Source organism: Arachis hypogaea, chromosome 20, assembly GCF_003086295.3.
Source record: "Arachis hypogaea cultivar Tifrunner chromosome 20, arahy.Tifrunner.gnm2.J5K5, whole genome shotgun sequence".
Classification (NCBI taxonomy): Eukaryota; Viridiplantae; Streptophyta; class Magnoliopsida; order Fabales; family Fabaceae; genus Arachis; species Arachis hypogaea.
The window spans coordinates 22708944-22727540 of NC_092055.1; the positions used below are offsets into that span (position 1 = coordinate 22708944).

At 34.6% G+C, this 18597-nt stretch overlaps 2 protein-coding genes across 10 annotated transcripts; one reads left to right on the forward strand and one right to left on the reverse strand.

The window, feature by feature from the left end:
* Positions 1-8967: 8967 nt before the first annotated feature.
* Positions 8968-11317, reverse strand: LOC112784552 (ATPase family AAA domain-containing protein FIGL1). Of its 2 annotated transcripts, XM_072229322.1 has the most exons (6): positions 11196-11317; positions 10343-10948; positions 10039-10177; positions 9897-9956; positions 9674-9778; positions 9110-9585 (listed from the first exon to the last, which is right to left on the reverse strand). In XM_072229322.1, exons 2-6 carry the CDS (start codon positions 10462-10464, stop codon positions 9472-9474), a joined length of 540 nt encoding a protein of 179 aa, XP_072085423.1. In that variant the 5' UTR covers positions 10465-10948; positions 11196-11317; the 3' UTR covers positions 9110-9471. The 2 variants fall into 2 exon arrangements, with proteins under 2 accessions (XP_072085424.1, XP_072085423.1); XM_072229323.1 differs by lacking the exon at positions 9897-9956 and having other exon boundaries at positions 8968-9585; positions 10343-11315.
* A 1582-nt stretch (positions 11318-12899) lies between these two features.
* LOC112783263 (cycloeucalenol cycloisomerase) lies at positions 12900-18107 on the forward strand. Of its 8 annotated transcripts, none has more exons than XM_025826116.3 (9): positions 12900-13347; positions 14786-14916; positions 15009-15157; positions 15349-15472; positions 15701-15742; positions 16341-16451; positions 16524-16715; positions 17157-17254; positions 17686-18107. In XM_025826116.3, the coding sequence occupies exons 2-9, from the start codon at positions 14914-14916 to the stop codon at positions 17876-17878; spliced, it is 912 nt and encodes a 303-aa protein (XP_025681901.1). In that variant the 5' UTR covers positions 12900-13347; positions 14786-14913; the 3' UTR covers positions 17879-18107. The 8 variants fall into 8 exon arrangements, with proteins under 8 accessions (XP_025681901.1, XP_025681908.1, XP_025681904.1 ...); XM_025826123.3 differs by having other exon boundaries at positions 15366-15472; XM_025826119.3 differs by having other exon boundaries at positions 15389-15472.
* The last annotated feature ends 490 nt before the right edge of the window (positions 18108-18597 follow it).

Below are 18597 nucleotides of genomic sequence, written 5' to 3' on the forward strand. Positions count from 1 at the left end.
GTTTTAGGTAACCCTCGGAACAGAAACTATTGTTATAAAGTCATGCCGTTTGGTCTTAAGAATGCAGGTGCAACTTATCAACGCCTAATGGACAAATTGTTCGCCAAACAGATCAGCAGAAACATCGAGGTCTACGTTGACGACATGGTCACCAAAACAAAAATCAGCAACAGCCACCTTGATGACCTCCCAGAAATCTTCGGACAAATCAGAAAATACAACATGCGGCTAAACCCCGAAAAATGCACATTTGGCGTGCAAAGTGGCAAATTCCTCGGCTTCATGCTCACTAGCCGAGGTATCGAGGCAAATCTAGAAAAGTGCCGAGCTGTTTTGGATATGACCAGCCCTCAAACTATCAAAGAAGTGCAACAGTTGACAGGGCGACTTACTGCACTCTCTAGATTCTTACCTTGCCTAGCTTCTAAATCTTTATGTTTTTTTCCAAAGTTTAAAAAAGAAAAAGGATTTCCAATGGACTAATGATTGTGAACAAGCATTCACAACCATCAAAGAAACTCTTTCAAAACCACCAATTTTATAAACTCCCCTTCAAGGGGAACCATTATTCTTATATTTATCTGTCACTAACTGAGCTATAAGCTCCGCTCTTGTTGCAGAAAGGCAAAAGCAGCAATTGTCGGTCTATTTCATTAGCAAAACACTACAGAACGTTGAACTTCGCTATCCAAGCACTGAAAAGTTGGCTTTAGCTCTTGTCTTCTCTGCAAGACGACTACGACCATACTTCCAAAGTCATGTCATCCATGTTCGGACAGACCTTCCTTTGCGACAAGTCCTTCAGAAACCAGAACTGGCTGGCCGACTAGTTAAATGGTTGGTGGAACTTTCGGAATTTGATATCAAGTACAAGGGCCGATCATCCATCAAGTTGTAGTTCTTGGCCGACTTCATCGCGAGTTCTCAGTACCAGACACAGCCGAAGATTACGTTGAATGGTCTTTGTTCGTCGACGGGTCCTCTAACCCAACAAGGATGTGGAGCAGGAATCATTCTCGACGATAGCTACGGTAATGTCATCGAACATTCCCTCCACTTTTCTTTCAAAGCAAGTAACAACCAAAGTGAGTATGAAGCCCTCATTGCCAGACTTAGACTCGCTACCGACCTAAACATCACCGAACTTAAGGTATATTGCGACTCCTTACTTATCGTACAGCAGGAAAACAACCTATACCAAGTAAAAGACCCTTTGCTTTCTAAATACCTTGATATCATCCAAAATTTACTTTTAAAATTTTCTGACATACAGTATATACCTCGGGAGAGTAATGGTCGAGCTGACATTTTGTCTAAACTCGCCAGTACTCAACCAAACGGGTCATCCCTTTATCAATCAACATTGCTTAAACCAAGCATTGAACTCACAGAAATTTTAAGTGTTACACAGGATGCTGACTGGAGAACACCTTACATAAGTTACCTAAGAACTGGAGCTTTGCCAGATAATATTGAAAATCCACGGCATTTTCGCCAACAAGCTTCATTTTTTACCATATATGTCAATTTCCTGTACAGACGAGGTTTTGCTCGTCCTCTGCTCAGATGCCTCAACATGTCTGAAGCCAATATTACATTATTCAAGGCAAACAAAGGCATCTGTGGTACACACCTCGGTGCCTGAAGTCTCTGCTCAAAGATATTACGTGCTGGCTTCTACTGTTTGACATTACAAAAGGATTGCAAAACAAAGGTCAGAAACTGTGATAACTGCCAAAGACATAGCACGATAACACACTTGCCAGCCGAGCTATTGCACAACACCGAGGTAACTTGGCCGTTCATCCAATGGGGCCTAGACATCCTCGGCTCTTTTCCGATAGCAGCAGGGCAGGTAAAATTCCTTATTGTAGGAATTGATTATTTTTCAAAATGGATAGAGGCCCAGCCTCTAGCCAAAATTACATCACAACAAATGCTCTCTTTTGTATGGAAATATATTATCTGTCGATTCGGCATATCTCGGCATATTATCACAGATAATGGTCGCTAGTTTGCCGATCATAAGTTCACATCTTTCTTGCAAGACTTGAAAATTAAACAGCATTTTTCATCGGTAGAACACCCACAGACAAATGGGTTAGTAGAAGCCGCAAGCAAAGTAATACTCCATGCTCTAAGGAAAAATCTGGACAATGCAAAAGGCCTTTGGGCCGAGCTTATACCAGAAATCATATGGGGGTACAATACCACGATCTACTCAACAACAAAAGAATCACCATTTCGCCTAGTTTATGGCTCTGACGCCATGATACCAGTGGAGATCTCCCAAGCATCATTGCGAACTTAGTTAGCCGACCATACAACCACGGAATCAAATCGGCATACAGACTTAGACCTCGTTGAAGAAATCAGATCCTCAGCAGCAATCACACACCGAGCAATGCAACAGCACATAGCTCGGCACTATAATCAGAAATCACACCCAAGATCCTTTCAAGTCAACGACTTGGTACTAAGAAGAACAGAACAAGCTAGAAGACCATCAAGCCATGGCAAACTAGCAGCAAACTGGGAAGGTCCCTACAGAATCATACAAGTCATCGGCAATGGAGCTTACCGATTACAAACCTTAGATGGTAATGATTTGCTTAACACTTGGAATGTATCTTCCTTAAAGTTATATTACAGTTAAAACCAAGGACAGGCTAGTACACTTTTTTCTACTACCAAGATTTTTCCCATAATGGGTCTTTCTTGAAGAGGTTTTAACGAGGCTAGCCTACCTGGTCCTTTGAAATCAAAGGTTCACCAACAAATAAATTTCTTATTTCATCAAGTTAATATTTTTGAATTTTATTTATCTACTTGTAACCTATTTATCCCGCCGATCTATACTCTAAATCCGACCATTCGAAAACTATCAGTCAAACAAATGGCCGATCTTACTCTGAATCTGACCATTCGGAAACTATCAAATGGCCGATCTTACACTTAATCCGACCATTCAGAAACTATCAGTCAAACAGATAACCGATCTAACCCCGAATCCGACTACTCAGAATTAATCAGTCAAAACAAAATGCCGATCAATATTCACAAACCGATTATTCGAAATCAATCACAAACAAAGCCGATCTTTAAACATAATCAAATTAAACCGAATATAATCTATCACACAAACCCTATTCCTATCTCTCGGCCTAATCGGCCTTCCCTGAACGTTAACCAATCTCCATAAAAAATAATGGCACTTCACCATTCATACAACCAATTTGGCTCCAAACCACAGTAACAAACAAGATAACACTAGCTTATCATAAATATTCTGTTCTAATCATAACATGCAACACAACTTGTATTCAGAAGCATCATAAGTTATTCCAAAAACAGTAGCAAAATAAAAAAGTTACAAACACAAAAGCTCAACACAAGAGCAAAATAGTTTACCAACAAAATCAATTATCCAAAAACACAACAGAAGCAAACCAAAATCCTATTGAACATTTTCATCTGCCTGCTCGGCAGCACCATCATCCCCAACCATAACCCCGTCCTGCACTATCTTCCCTGGATCCATCTGAGAAAAATCCATTTCAGGAGCAAGAAACTTTGCCTGAATAGAAGCCCTTTCAAATCCTTCAATAAACAAATCCAAAATCTCCCCTTGTTTGCTCTTTTCAATCTCTTTCAACTGACTCGTTAACTCAATCACACGAGCACTCATACTGGAGAGTTCGGCCTCCTTCTTCTTAAGGTCCTCCACTTCCTTCGAATAATTTTTCTTTGTCAATAACAATTCCTTCTTTACCTCAGCCAGCTCTGCCTCAACCTCGACAACCCTTGCCTTTTTCAAATCTAACTCCTCCTTTAACTTCGGATCAGACTTCTCATTCGCAGCTTTCAAATGTTTCTTTTCTCGGCTACACGCCAAACTGGCAAGCCGAAGACCAACAACCTAACACAAAACAACGATCATTAAACATCATCAACTATCAACAAGTCAAACGAACCAACAAAATAGTAATTACCTGCATATATTGATCAATCGCCACATCTCCTACCTCGTCTGCCAAGATAACATCGAACGGGGTCTGACAGACTTCATCAGTAGTAACCATGAATGGATAATCTTTCCCCCAGAGAGAGGAACCCTCACTCTGCTTAACAAAATCATGCAACTTCCTCTGGTTATCATAAAATTTTTGAACCTCCTCTATCGGAGCTTCTAGACCATCATCGGACTCTTCAGACAGATCCACAACATCACCCTTCTTCCTTTTTAAAATCACCTTCTTTCTCCTCGGTTTTGGCTGATCAACCTCGCCAGTACCAACCTTATCCACTTTCGACATAGATCCTTCCTTATCAAGACCTTTACTCCTCACCCGAGCCCTCAGACTCGCAGCAGATACACCCGGATATTTACCTCCTGAAAAGCAAAGTAAAACCAAAAATTGCTCACGAAACTCAGATATGATACAACAATCAAATTGAAACCCTTACCCAAATAATCTATAACAACGACCTTATTATCCTCCCAATGCAGTGGTTCATATACAGAAATCAACTCCTACCGATCAACAACCTCAGTCAAATATTCAATTACACATTCATTCCTTGCATTTATAACCTCCGGCCCCAGAATACTCTGAAGCTCCGAACACCACCAGACAGAAAATTTCTCCCCAAAATGCTCATCCATATAAAAAGAAAACTCTCCCTCAACATTTCTAACCTTTACATACATTTCCTCTAAAATTTTTAAAAGAGGATTTGTAAAGCTTTAAAACAGAAAAATGGGGTGAATTATTCAAGTTCACCCAACCCCCCTTCCAAATCCCTTTTGCTTGAAATAGTGAAAAGAATAGCTCCACCGTCGGTTCCTCCTCCAAAAACTCTATTAGAATTTCAAAACTACGAAGGAATTCCCAACCATTAGGATAAAGTTGGGAGGGTGCACAATTAAGCTATTTCAACACCTGACACTCAAAATCCATAAATGGAAACTTCACCCTCAACTCCTCCAAAACGCTGCTATACATATAGAAAAACTCAAAACCTTTGCCTCTGTGGAAAACCCTGTCACCTGGAGAACAGGGCAATAGCTCCACCCGAACCCCAGCACCTACCCTAACAATCTTACTACTATCAATCTCCTTCACAGCATCCTCATCCTAAAAACAAAGACGCATGATTCCTCACGTCCTCATTAACCCAATCATAGGACCAATCAATCTTCTCTTTTTTTTTTCCTTTTCGAAACCTATCAGAAACCAACAAATAATGAAGGAGAAGATGCAGAAAAATAGAATAATGAAGGAGAAGAAGCAGAAATATAGAAAAATGAAGGAGAAGAAGAAGAAAAACAGACAAATGCAGGAGGAGGAACACAGAGGTTAGAACATACCTCTCTTACTCATTTTCCTTCCAAACGTCTCTGATAAAACAAAAAGGAATGGAGCCAAAGTGAAACCCTTCAGGATTCCAAGAGTGTTTTAATTAAAAACACTTTACCACCTATTTCGATTCCACTGCCTCAACCCAAATCAGTTATCTAAAAAACTGTGAACTACATTGGAACCACGCACGTGCATTTAATTCTGTCTCTGTGCCACTAAACATCATTATGTACCATCATTACCTGTTTAATAAAGCAAATTGAACTGGGGGTTACAAGGCAAAACCACCTGCCGAACTATTCAGCGGCCGACTTATGCATCATTTAAAGCTCAACCTGCTTCATTAAACACACTCCCAGGCTAAGCTTGGGGGCTATGATCTGGCCGTTACAAATATCAAGTCATAACTCGGCATTATGAGTCATAACTCGGCAGAACGCAGCATAGTTCGGCGTTACGATATTAATCAGCAATCAACGTCATTAATCGGCAAGTTACGTTACAACTTGACCCAACGGAATATATCCCAAAACGTCTAATGTAACGTCATCACCCATCAAAGCCTAGTCATTGCTCTTCATTTCCGAAGACCATCAGAAATGTAACCGACCTTACTTCACCTATAAAGGTGTGGTATTTTATCTTATAGAGACACATTGAATTCTCAATACTGACTTAAGTTTCGGAGTGCCTTTGCAGGTACACTCCCCCCGTGTTTCTTGCTCACGCTCTGTGCGATTGGACATTCCCTCGGAGTGAAGCTCGGACTTCCCCAAAGCTCAAAGATCGGCATCGAAGATAACAACTCGGTGTCGATTCCCAGGAGCCGAGCTCCACCTTCAGGTATCCATACAGGAACAATTATGATATGAAATTGAGACGCGGTGTTAGCTTTTATAAACCACATTAGATGCACCAGGAATTTGAAAATTTTGCATAATTTGTTAATTCTATCAACTTATTGATTGTATATTAGTTACTTGCTTTGTATCTGAGATTGCTGTCATGCTTTTTTGTCTTAATTTTGCTGAGTTTGTGACACAACATTGAGATGCTTTCTGAATTCGAATAACGACCTTACGCCTTCGAAAAGACTCATAGATTAGATCCAATGTCTAGTGGCGTTCGACAGTTCAAAACTGCTTTTCTTCAAGGTCTAGAAAGGGTAACTCTTCTTCAGCAATAGTAGTTAAAAGGATTAACTGCTGAGTAATTGCTGTTAGAATTTTCTTCAAATTGGTGATTATTTGAATTTTGTATTTAATTCAAAAGTTAATGCAGAAGTTTTGGTAAGATTCACATCTCTTACTTTTAGTCTAGTAATTACTTCCATTGCAAGTTTTGTCAAGTATTAGGTCTTAAATGCACCTTGATGATTTGTGCCTACATGTCAACTAGCAACCATGCTACGTGTATACTAAAATCAGTCACCAAAATTAGTCATTAATATAAACAGAATAAAAAATAAAATATATATTAAAAATGAGTTAAATAATACATGTATTTATACATAATACATGATAGCTGATTTTTCATGGCATAAATTTATTATTAGTGGATATAATTGGAATTGGATATTCAATAGTTTTAATTTTCAACTATACTAGTACGAAAATAATCCTTTTTCAAATTAACCCTTTCTTTACTTCTTTATTTATTAATGCTTAATGTATTGAGACAAAAATATGTATAAATATATCAATTTTTTAATGAGTTAAAAAATGAAAACAGTCCATAATTCGAGTATAAATACCAAAGAAAAATAATTAAAAATTCTAACATATTTCTTTAATATCTAGATTAAAAAATATTTTGAATATTTTATCTAATATTTATTTAAATATTAGACAAATAATGAATTAAAGAAGATGAATTGAAATTCTCATTATTACTCAATTCTAAATTAATAAATTTATGACCTCTTTATTGTTGTAAAATAAAAGATATATATAAAATAAAGATGTATAAATAGAAGCTTCTAAAATTAAAATAATTAGCTCAATAATAATTTATATATATATATAATAAAATTATATGTTGTAATGTATATATATATATACAAAGATAGAAAGGAGTATAAAAAGTAAAGAGAGAGAGAATTGCATAAATATATATATAAAGATAGAAAGGAGTATAAAAAGTAGAAAGAGAGATAATAGCATTTGTTTATAGTAAGAGAAAGAAAGAGAATATTATTATATTGCTGTTGTTTTTGCGTGTACGAATGTAAAATAACATTCTGCTATTTATAATGGTAACATACTTTACTTTTTCAGCATTTCTTTAATGCCATTTACCATTGAGAAGCTGAGCCGCCCAGACATTAATGGGCATCCAACTCAGCTTTTATACTTATCACAACATTTATAACAAAGATATTTTCTACTTAGTGAGCATGAGTCACAATTTATAGTTGTGGTTGTGAACAGCTTTCATAAAGAACCATTTTGACACTTAAAAGATTTTGATTTTGACCAAACAGATCCCAATATTTGTTTATTTTATTTCTTATGACAAAATGACCTAATTGTTAACTTATCATCCCACCCTGGTGCAAACCAAAAAAAAAAAAAAACTTATCATCCCGAACAATCTCACCAACGCAAGTTGGCACAGATGGATGAGAGTCTGTGTCCCTTAACCATTTCTCCCGAGTTCGATACTCACTGGAGGATGGGAATGGAGCTTGCTTGCTTGGGAGGGTCGCCCACTTTGTGTGCCTCTGCAGTACCTGAGGGATTAGTCATTGGGCTTCCGGCCTGATGGATACCCTGGTGCAAACCAAAAAAAAAAAAAAAACTTATCATCCCGAACAATCTCCAATACAAATATCAACGTATTTAAAGAAAAGGATAAAGTAAATTTTTTTTGTTTTTAAAGTTTAGAAAAAATTTTAAAAATACTATTAAGTTTTATTTTATTTCAATTTTGTCTCAAAAGCTTTTTATTTGCATCGAATATACTCCTGACAACTAACTTTTCAAAAGTTTAGAACCAATTCAACAACAATTTCATAAGAACAACCTTCAACACAAGCAAATCAAGCACAATTTTCATGCATTTTTATTGAATTAATCTTAAATTTTTTAAAAATTTAACTATAAGAGGTATATTTGATACAAATAAAAATTTTTTTGGATAAAATTAAAACAAAATAAAATATATTTTACTCTAAAATAAAAAAAATTATCAGTTCAAATATCATCAACATATTTAACGAGAATTAACAGTTCAAATATCTCTAGTGAGAAAACTTGATCTCCCAACACTAAATTTCTTGTATAGAAGAGTATGAAACGGAAAAGCTAGTGTCTTTACTATTTAGTTGCATAGAAGTGGAACATTATGGAACTTCCACCAATATATTCAATGAATTAATAATAAAAATAAAATAAAACTCCCACTTCTTTACATTTCTAACAAAGCATTGATTAGCAAAATTTATTAAAAGAAAAATTGTCCAATCCATTTCATAGCATATTATTACAAATGCAGAGCTTATACAACTAAAAATTTCAAAGACATAAAGTGTAATCAATAATGCTGAAAGAATTGTATCATGGCACATGTTGAATAAAAGAAATCTTTCAAATAAGTAGCAGACTTATGGAATCAGAAAGACATAACTGTGTCATGCATATGATGGCATATATAAAAAAATATAAAATAGAAAATAGTCACCTTGTGTCCATGATCTAAAATCATTGTTGTTGACATTAGGACTAGGAGTGTGACAACTACGCATATAATAAGGGTCGTAATCATATATGACTCTCTTTATCTTTCTCCTCTAATACTGCAATTAAAAAAAATAATAAGAAATCAACATGATCTTTTTCTGTGCTCGTGGCAAAGTGGTTGAGGAACAAAACAAAAAGCAACAGAGCTTGGCCAAAATTCTCCACTTTCTTTCAAAACCCACCATAATCCCATCATCCATAACAAATCAAATTACTTAGAAATCTATTTCATTTTACAAAGGAAATGGAGCTCAGCACCAACTCCTGCTAGCCTCAGCAGACCAGAGCAACGACAAGTGAATACGCAGGCTTCAAAGGGGCACCAAGGAGGGTCGCCGATGGGAAACATTTGTACAATGAAGAAACTCTCACATGAAGTAACTAAGTGCTTTCTTTACTCTTGAACCACCTTCACCGTATAGATCATTCCATCGCGAAAGCTCGGTCATATTTATGGATTCAGAGGACACACTCGCACATACCTGCCACAATATAATATATAAAGTTAATTTTGTTTTGTTTTAGTGACCTCGAGAGCAAGAAAAGGGGCTTGATTGCTGTTTGATATACCTGTTGATGAGCATGTTTAAAGTCTTCCATGTTTAGTGACCTGATATCGGAACTTTCACTTAATGCTGGAGTAGGTCTACCCTCTGCCAGAGCAGCAGCATGCTCCTGTCATGAATGAATCACAAATATTAAATCAAAGTAACATCGATTATGGTAACTTCATAGCCAACAACAATGACATAATCACTAGCAAACGGCTAGAAACTGTTCGGAAGGGTTTTACCTTTTTCTCCTTTTCTAATATCTCTTTAATAGGACGGTGCGCAATAGTTACACACAAATTCTACATTGCAAGAGCAAGCATGAAGGCACCACAGTTATTAACAGCAGTGTCACCAATAAAAGCAAAAAACAATGACCCTAACCTTAAGATCACTTCCAGAATACCCCTCGGTCATATTTGCGATTGCATCAAAATCAATATCGGAAGACAAGTCCTCTTTTACCAATATAACTTTCAATATATTTGCTCTATTAGGAGCATCTGGCAAATTTACCATTAATCTGCACAAAACCAGAGATGACAAAAGTTTTAACATCTCTAAAAGCCCTCCTAACCACCCAAATACTTATAAATAAAGACTATAAAAACAATAATAATAAAGAAAAGGGAATAGAAGAAAAAGGAGAAAAAAAGAAAATTCAAGTGCAGTTGAACATGGCATTCACCTTCGTGATAGCCTCCTTATGACAGCTTCATCAAGGTCAAAAGGCCTATTAGTGGCTGCAAGCACAAGAACTCTACACAACATTGAACGAAGATAGAATATTAGATGCATTATCAAATTCATATTTTAATTTTATAGTCTTATAATTGTGAAAAGGATTCCGCTTTCCCTATTTTGAGTAGATGTCCTCGTAACCCCGCAACTTGCTACGCTTGCTAGGATCTTTTGGAGATTCCTAAATTACAATATGTTTCCCCATTTCTTCAACCAAATCATGCATCTCTAAGTCACTATATTTAGTTATAGTGAGTAGAGATCTATCGATCAAAGTAGCAATGCCAATTTCAACATGATAACCACAGCTTTCTAATATTTTTATTAGACCATCTTTGGAACGTCCTTTGAAAAAATAAGCAATGTCTAAAAAAATATCCTTGTCCATGGAATCTAAACCATCATAACTTATTTTCAACGTATCAAAAATGCCGACATGTAGAAAGCTCTTTCATTTCCCAAGAGCACTATGCCAATCTTTAATGGGTCAACCATAAAGGTGGGAACCCAAAACCTCAAGTGCCAATGGAAGACTAGCACAATATTTGACCACCTGTTTGGACAAATCCAAATACTCTTCTGTAAGTTTTGGTTGTTTAAAAGCCTTCAAACGAAAGAGATCAAAGGCTTCACTTTCCCCTAACCCTTCAACATTGTAAACTTTCATGTGCATCATGTATCTTTAGCAGAATAATCATCACAACTAGAGACATGCATCTGCTATAGATACATGATGCACATGAAATTTACAATGTTGAAGGAGGAATGAAACAGGCGGCGAGGAAGGAACGAAACTCAACTACCGGTAAGGGAGGAACGACAAGACAGAGATGAGGGGCAGCTGCCTGAGAGAGAAGAGGGGCTGCTGGCTGAGAGAGAGAGAGAGAGAAGGGTAGTGCCGTAGTGGGTTAGGGTTTTTTGTGAGGGAGGGGAATCGGAAAACTAAGCATTTATATGATCTATTTTCTTTTTTTTTTTAATTATAATTTTGAAAACCGTTAAAAAATCGTCCGGGTTTATCGGTTAACCAGCAATTCGACCAATTTTTTAATCGATTTTTTGCTAGACAATTTTTACATCAATCGGATTGATTAGAAGATCGGTTCTCGATTAACTTGACCAAACCGATCAGTTTGGTTCGATTTTCAGAACATTAGTCTCAATACTATTTTAATACACAAAATTTCTCCTTTATTCTTAAATCATGCCAAGTGTATATATACTGATATAGCTAGAAGAGAGGTGTTTTATGTTCTTTGCTAGGTCTTGTAAATAGAAAATATTATATGAATTAATTTGTTATAAATATTTTTTTGTACATATTTTATTTAGTATTAAAAATGATGATAAAGATAGATAAAGATAAGACTAAAAATAAAAAGTAGTCTATTGTCATAAAACAAATTGATATAAATATTATTTTTCGACGAAATAAGTTACAAGTGATAGGTTTATGAAAATATTAATGATCATAAAGTACGTCAATGATATAAAAAGTAGGGGTGAAATTGAACTAATTAGCTTGCTGGGACTCATAATTAAAGACTTTATTATCTATTATTTATTTATTAAATATATTTTAATAAATATATAAAAAATATTTATATCTTATTAGATTTTAGATTTATTTAAATTTTTAGTTCAATTTAAATTTTTCATTTGTTAACAATTTTAAGACAAATTTTTAAACAAATTAGACTTACACATCTAATAATAAATCTTTATCAGATTACGCTTGGACAGAATAATTAAAATACAAACTTAACTTCCAAATCAAATTAAGTCGTATAATAATTTAAAAAATCGAACTGAGTTGGCTTTTAAAATATAGAAAAAAATATTAAAAAGTAAAATATCAAAATTTATATGTTGTAAAATTGTAATTAAAAAAATACAATTCAAAAGTTTTTTAAAAAATGGAAAAATAAAAAAGCTCAATATTTTTATGTATTATATATAATATTTTAGGTAAATTATATTTTCATAAAAATTATATTATATAATATTATTTAAAAAAATAGTTAGTTAAAAAATTTTTAATAAAATAATTTAATTATTTATTAAATAATAAAAAATAAAATTTAATTATGTTATAATTTAAAATATTATTTTAATATAAATTTTTGATATTATAAAAATTTTAGTACATAGTTATTGATTTTAATGAATAAAAATATTTTATATTTTTGTATATTTAGATTTTTTTTTAACTAAAGATAGGGAGACTCAAATCTGCGACCTTTTACATGAGTATGGGGAGACTATGCCATTTGAGCTATAACTAATGTTCTAAAAACCGGACCAAATCGGCCAATTCAACTGGGTTAACGGGAACCGGTCATCTGGCCGATCTGATTAACCTTCAAAACCAACTTGCAAAAAATCGGTAAAAAAACCAGTCAAAATGGTGGTTAACCGGTGAACCGTCCGAACCGGTGAACCGTCCGAACCGGTCGGATTTTTTCAAAGTGTTTCTTTGTTATTGGCCCAAAACGGCATCTTTTGACGCAGAAAAAAAAAAACCTTAACCAGCCCGCTCAACCCAGTACCCGAGCCGGTAACCCCAACCCCTTATGCGAAGACCTCATCCCAAATCCCCAATACACTCACCAGCCACTACACAGCACCTGAACCCTAATTTTCGCCTCCAAATTCCAGTCTTCATCGAAGTCCATCGAAGGCCACCATCCTTACCAGTCAACCACAATCGACGCCGGCTCAGAGCTGCTGTCACCGGGCAGAAGGAACTCCAACGGGCGGAAGGAAATCACCGTTGCGGATCGAAGGTGCTGTCAGCGGCGTCGTCGGTTGGTCGTCTGAACTCCGAAGCTTCCTGGTCGGCATCGTCTGCTCGTCTGGTCGTCGGAAGCTTCTCTGTCAACGTCGATGGGCATTTGTTCTGCCGCTGTGAACTAGACGCTTTCTCTGCATCTGTTCTACCTCTCTGCCGCCGTGAGTTTCAATTATTTTTTAATTTTATTAATTAACTATATGAATTGATGCAGAGTTCTTTATTTGGGTAATTATATGAATTGATGCAGCTACTGATTTAAATTCAGTTAATTTTTTTATTTGGTTAATTATATGAATTGATGCAGAGTTCTTTATTTGGTTGATTCAGTTCTTCTACTTCTAACTTGTTATGGCTGCTGTATGCCTGTATGTAATTCAATTTTGGATTCTGAATTTTGCTGTAATTGTTGTAAACTTGTTATGGCTGCTGTATGCCTGTATGTAATTCAATTTTGGATTCTGAATTTTGCTGTAATTGTTTAATTTAGTAATTTGTAATGGCTTGTCGTCATCTTGAGTTCTTGGGTTTTTGTTTTTTTTTCAATTAATTTTTTATTCAGTGAGAAATTTAGTCCAGATTTGAGTTTAGATGCAGTTCTTCTGCTTTTTAATTTTTTTTATTTTGTTAATTATATAGATTAATCATTTTGTAATTCTGAATTTTACTGAATATAAATTTGATATAAGTTTAATTTTGGGACTCTGGATTTTGAATTTTGCTATATTGAATTCTGCTGTATTGAATTTTGGTGAATTAGGGGTATGAATTGATGAATTTAATTATATTGAATGCTCTATGAATTGTATGAATTTTGGTGTCATTCTGAATTTTGCTATAGTTGTTGTAATGGCTGAGTTTTTATTTTGCTGTCAATCTGAATTTCGAATTTTGCTATAGTTGTCATTCTGAGATTATATATTATATATTGAATTTTTTTATAATTTTACTCTATATTTAATTAAACCGGTTCAACTACGATTCGACCCCAGTTGAACCATTAAACCATTGAACCAGTCACTCGACCAGTTCGATGACCGGTCCGGTTCTTGCACCTTGGCTATAACTCATTGGCATATTTAGATATTCTATTTAAAATTAAGAAATTATATTTATAAATTAAAATATTATATGTTAAAAGTTAAAACTTAAAAGATATTTACTTATCTATTTATTAATATATTTTATATTTATTAAAATCTATCGATCTTTTATAATAGTATTTGATTTGATTTTTATTTAATAAAATTTAATTGTTTATAAAAAGTTACATATTTAGCGCACAAAATTACCACTCTCACTTTAAAGGCACCCAATTTAATGAATTTATACTCAAGACAGTGAAAATTGAGATTTTATGTGAAATTGAAAAAATAAATTAAATATGTAAAACGGAAAAATCTTAATAAGATTTAAATTGTAAAATTGTTGGATTTAGTAAAAATTTCATAAAATCGATTGACTCATTTAAAATCGTAATATCGAAAGTTTTTAAGATTTAAATTGAGATTCTAGCTGCTATGGTTGTTTTAACTAAGTTTTTTTATATTTTTAACTTTTTATATACTAAAAAATATAAGTGTTTCCATGGAAGCCAAGTCCTCAAATCGAAGATATGCTACAGTTACCTCAAGTTAGTAGAGAGAAGCGTCTTCATCATCATTCTGGAGAGTGAGTGAAGTGTGAAGAGTCAACAAGGAACAAACCACACAGATCCATAATGGTTCATGGTAAGAACGATCCTCTATTTCTCATCTCAATCCCTAATAATCCTAATAATTTAATCTGATACACACACACTCTCTCTCTTTTCTCTGTTTAGGAAAAGATTCATCATCATCTTCTTGTTCTTCGAGTTTGTGGCTGTCACCGAACGGAAGCAAACGATGGGGAGAACACTTCTTTCTCTTGTACACACCGTTCTGGCTCACACTCTGTCTCGGCATTGTTGTTCCCCTCAAACTCTACGAGGTAATCCTACTCTTTCCGTTTTCGAACTTCCTATCACTCTCTTTGTTTAAGAATTGATGTATACATGTTGATTCAGTCAGATTAATGTGTTAGATGAGTTTTAAGCAGTGGATTTGAAATTTGGATACTTTCCGCTGTAAGAATGATTTTGGTTATTATTTTTCTATCCTGGTGTGTGTATATAAATATAGTTTGTGTGATATTGAAGAAGAAAACCATGGTACTTGGCAGAACTTCGCAGAGTTGGAGTATTTGCTTCTTGGATTGGTCTCAGCTGTTCCTTCATTCTTGATACCAATGCTGCTAGTTGGTAAGGTATACTCAAATTATCTTATGGTGTTAATTGCAATCCTTATTTTGGATATTGCATTCAACTACATTTTGTGGGCTAAACAAGTGCATGTTTCACTTGTTCAGTGTGTTAGTGCCACACTTTGTGATTTGATTTGATACTGATGCATCCAAAATGTAATTTATCTTCCTGCTGATACAGTTTATATGATTGTGGAGTGATTTTGTTTTCCATAATATAAAATTTTGCAGCATGATAGAAACTTGCATTGGAAGGATCGCTATTGGGTTAAGGCAAGTGTTTTTCGAAATCTTTGCCGATGTTGTGCTGCACTTGTTGAGACTCTTGTGCCATCAGTTTAATAATAACCATTTTTTTACTGTGAACTTCTCATTAGTCTTGTATTTGTTTCTTAATGGAAACAAGTTTGAATCTATAATACTAAGACAGTGATTTAAGGAGGTGTGACCCCAACAACTGTTTAAATTTGTCACGTTCAGGGCATTTTTTTTATTGAAACAAAATGACTTCCTCCAGATAAGAAGTGTCAAGTGTGTAGGGCTTCTTACTACCCTTGATTCCTCACCTTCCAAGTCTAGATGTAGAAAAGAAATGGGAAATGACTTGGATAGAATTTCTCATTTCTTGATATAGGGCCTTGCACTTGGCTGTTTCCTTTTATTTGAAAATTCAGATCTATTTGTTCCATGATACACAAAGATTTTACTTATTTTATGATTGTATGTGTACCCTGAAAATGAAAAGGAAAAAAAAAGAGAAAGAAAAAGAAAAGAATAGTTCTTATGAAATGTACTATGGATTTATTGGGCCAACCTTATTGTATAACTTTAATCAGTTTCAGCCTAACATGAACATGCCTTATTCTGACAGGCTAGCCTCTGGATAGTACTCTTCAGTTATGTTGGGAATTATTTCTGGACACATTATTTTTTCACCGTACTCGGTGCATCTTATACTTTCCCATCATGGAGAATGAACAATGTAAGCCAAGGCCTTGAAATTATCTTAGGGAGTCCTGGCTCTATGCTGAATTTCTTTATTTGGTGGTGGCAGGTACCACACACAACGTTCTTGCTCACTCATGTTTGCTTCCTCTTTTACCATGTTGCATCAAACATGACACTACGTCGACTGCGACATTTTACTGCTGATTTGCCAGAAACGATTCGATGGGCTACTGAAGCAGCATGGATTCTTGCTCTTTCTTATTTTATCGCATACCTGGAGACACTGGCTATTTCCAATGTATGCTATGAACAAACCAATTTACTAATGGTTTATTATTAGGATCATTGTTTAGTCATGCATTAGTTTTTATATTAATCATTCATTGTTGTCATTGAGTTTGAAGTTCAAAGCCATTAGATATTCGATATTCCATGTTATTCTTCTAACATTTTATTTATAAGAATGAATAGTTCCAAAGTCTTACCCTCACAATAACTTTCAATGCATTTTTGTATGGAGTCCACATTTTCATTTGGTGCTTACATTTTGCGTGCTTCATTTCAGTCATGGCTCCCATGTGCACTGCGTAAAATTTTGCCTGTCTGTTTTATTGCAAAATTTATGTATCCTCTTTGTAAAATAGCCTTGGCGAATTCTTTTATTCATAGTTGTTCACGTGATCTTCAAATACTGAATGTATGTCTCTGAGAATGATGTTTTTGTATTGGCTGTATGCAGTTCCCTTATTATTCATTTGTGGATCGGGATTCTATGTACAAGGTTGGATCTTTGTTTTATGCAATCTACTTTATCGTAAGCTTTCCAATGTTTCTAAGGTAAGATTTAATCGAGTTGGCTCTTTCTATGTTTGCATTGCTTTAAATATATGCCCCTTTATTTCCTGGGAAATTAGTACTTGCATACCATACCATTAAAAAGAGGGAAATATGTGAATGTTTTAATATTGAACGTAAATGTGATTATGACCGGACTCGATGATGTCATCTAATCTATAATGTCCTATTTGGTAGCTATCTTAGGACAGAAATACAAAGACATTGGAGGGCACAAAGCTATTTTGAAAACGAGATAGATAGATAAATGGACAAAATGACTGTCCCAGACAAAATTAGTCTAATTTTCTGTCCTTAGGCCTAAGACAACTTAAACTCAAAAGTTTTTTTTTTTTTTTTTTTGGACATGAACTCAAAAGTTTGTTGTTCTACTAATGTTATCGTCATTGACGGTGATTCATGTGAATATGCAGGATTGATGAGAAACCTGGGGATAAATGGGACTTGGCTAGAGTTGCAGTTGATGCTTTAGGCGCTGCAATGCTGGTCACGATAATACTTGACTTGTGGCGCATCTTTTTGGGACCTATTGTTCCCATCTCAGATGCCAAACAGTGTCCTCAATCCGGTTTACCCTGGTTTTCAAGACATGCCAATCTAACATGAGAGTCTACCATGACTGAACTACGAAATGGAAATATTATATTTCCGTGACATAGTAATGTAATCCAGACACAGATTATGGTCTGCAGAGGAAATCCTTGTTGTAATGCTTGCACTGTCAAATGCTTGATCTTCCCCAATGTTTTGTATTGATGCATCAAGTTAAAATGGTTAAACTTGTAGTATGTAACAATTGAACTTAATATATCTAGTTCCTGTTTGTTGTTCTTTAGAGGCTCTCTTAACAAATAAATATATTTTGGAGAATTTGAAACTTAGTTCTCCACGAAAGAATGTGGTTTACTCTTGTTGCTAAAACACAGATATGGCAAATTACTCGTATGAAACGTTCACAAATCACTGCCTCAAAATTGATGTCCCAAATGAATTAGTTATTGTCACTTGGAGAGTATGTGGCTGCTACATATTTAAGGTTTAGGGTTTACCATTTTTACTAGCACAAAACGTAATATCTTTTATAATGATATAAAATGAAAAATAATTTTTTAAATAAAAAAAATTGTTGATTGTACTATCCTTTTTCTAATTTAAAATGGATTACATATATTTAATTAACAAAATATAGTGTTTACTAGTTACTAGGTAATTAGTAAATATATCAATCATGCTATCAAAGTATCAATTAGATATAAGTATAGAAATGCATATTTGACATGTAATAATTTTTTTTATTATGTTATTTTAAACAAGTTTGATTATTT

What these genes read in the sequence shown, in the direction of transcription:
- LOC112784552 (XM_072229322.1), bottom strand. Translation starts at nt 10,464, where the DNA reads ATGAATTTGATAATGCATCTAATATTCTATCTTCGTTCAATGTTGTGT. An exon ending in ATAAGGAGGCTATCACGAAG is followed by an intron (nt 10,178 to 10,342) that starts GTGAATGCCATG and finishes GGTTTTGTGCAG; the next exon opens with ATTAATGGTAAATTTGCCAG. An exon ending in TTAAACATGCTCATCAACAG is followed by an intron (nt 9,586 to 9,673) that starts GTATATCAAACA and finishes ATATTGTGGCAG; the next exon opens with GTATGTGCGAGTGTGTCCTC.
- LOC112783263 (XM_025826116.3), top strand. An exon ending in AGACACTGGCTATTTCCAAT is followed by an intron (nt 16,716 to 17,156) that starts GTATGCTATGAA and finishes GGCTGTATGCAG; the next exon opens with TTCCCTTATTATTCATTTGT. An exon ending in AGCTTTCCAATGTTTCTAAG is followed by an intron (nt 17,255 to 17,685) that starts GTAAGATTTAAT and finishes GTGAATATGCAG; the next exon opens with GATTGATGAGAAACCTGGGG.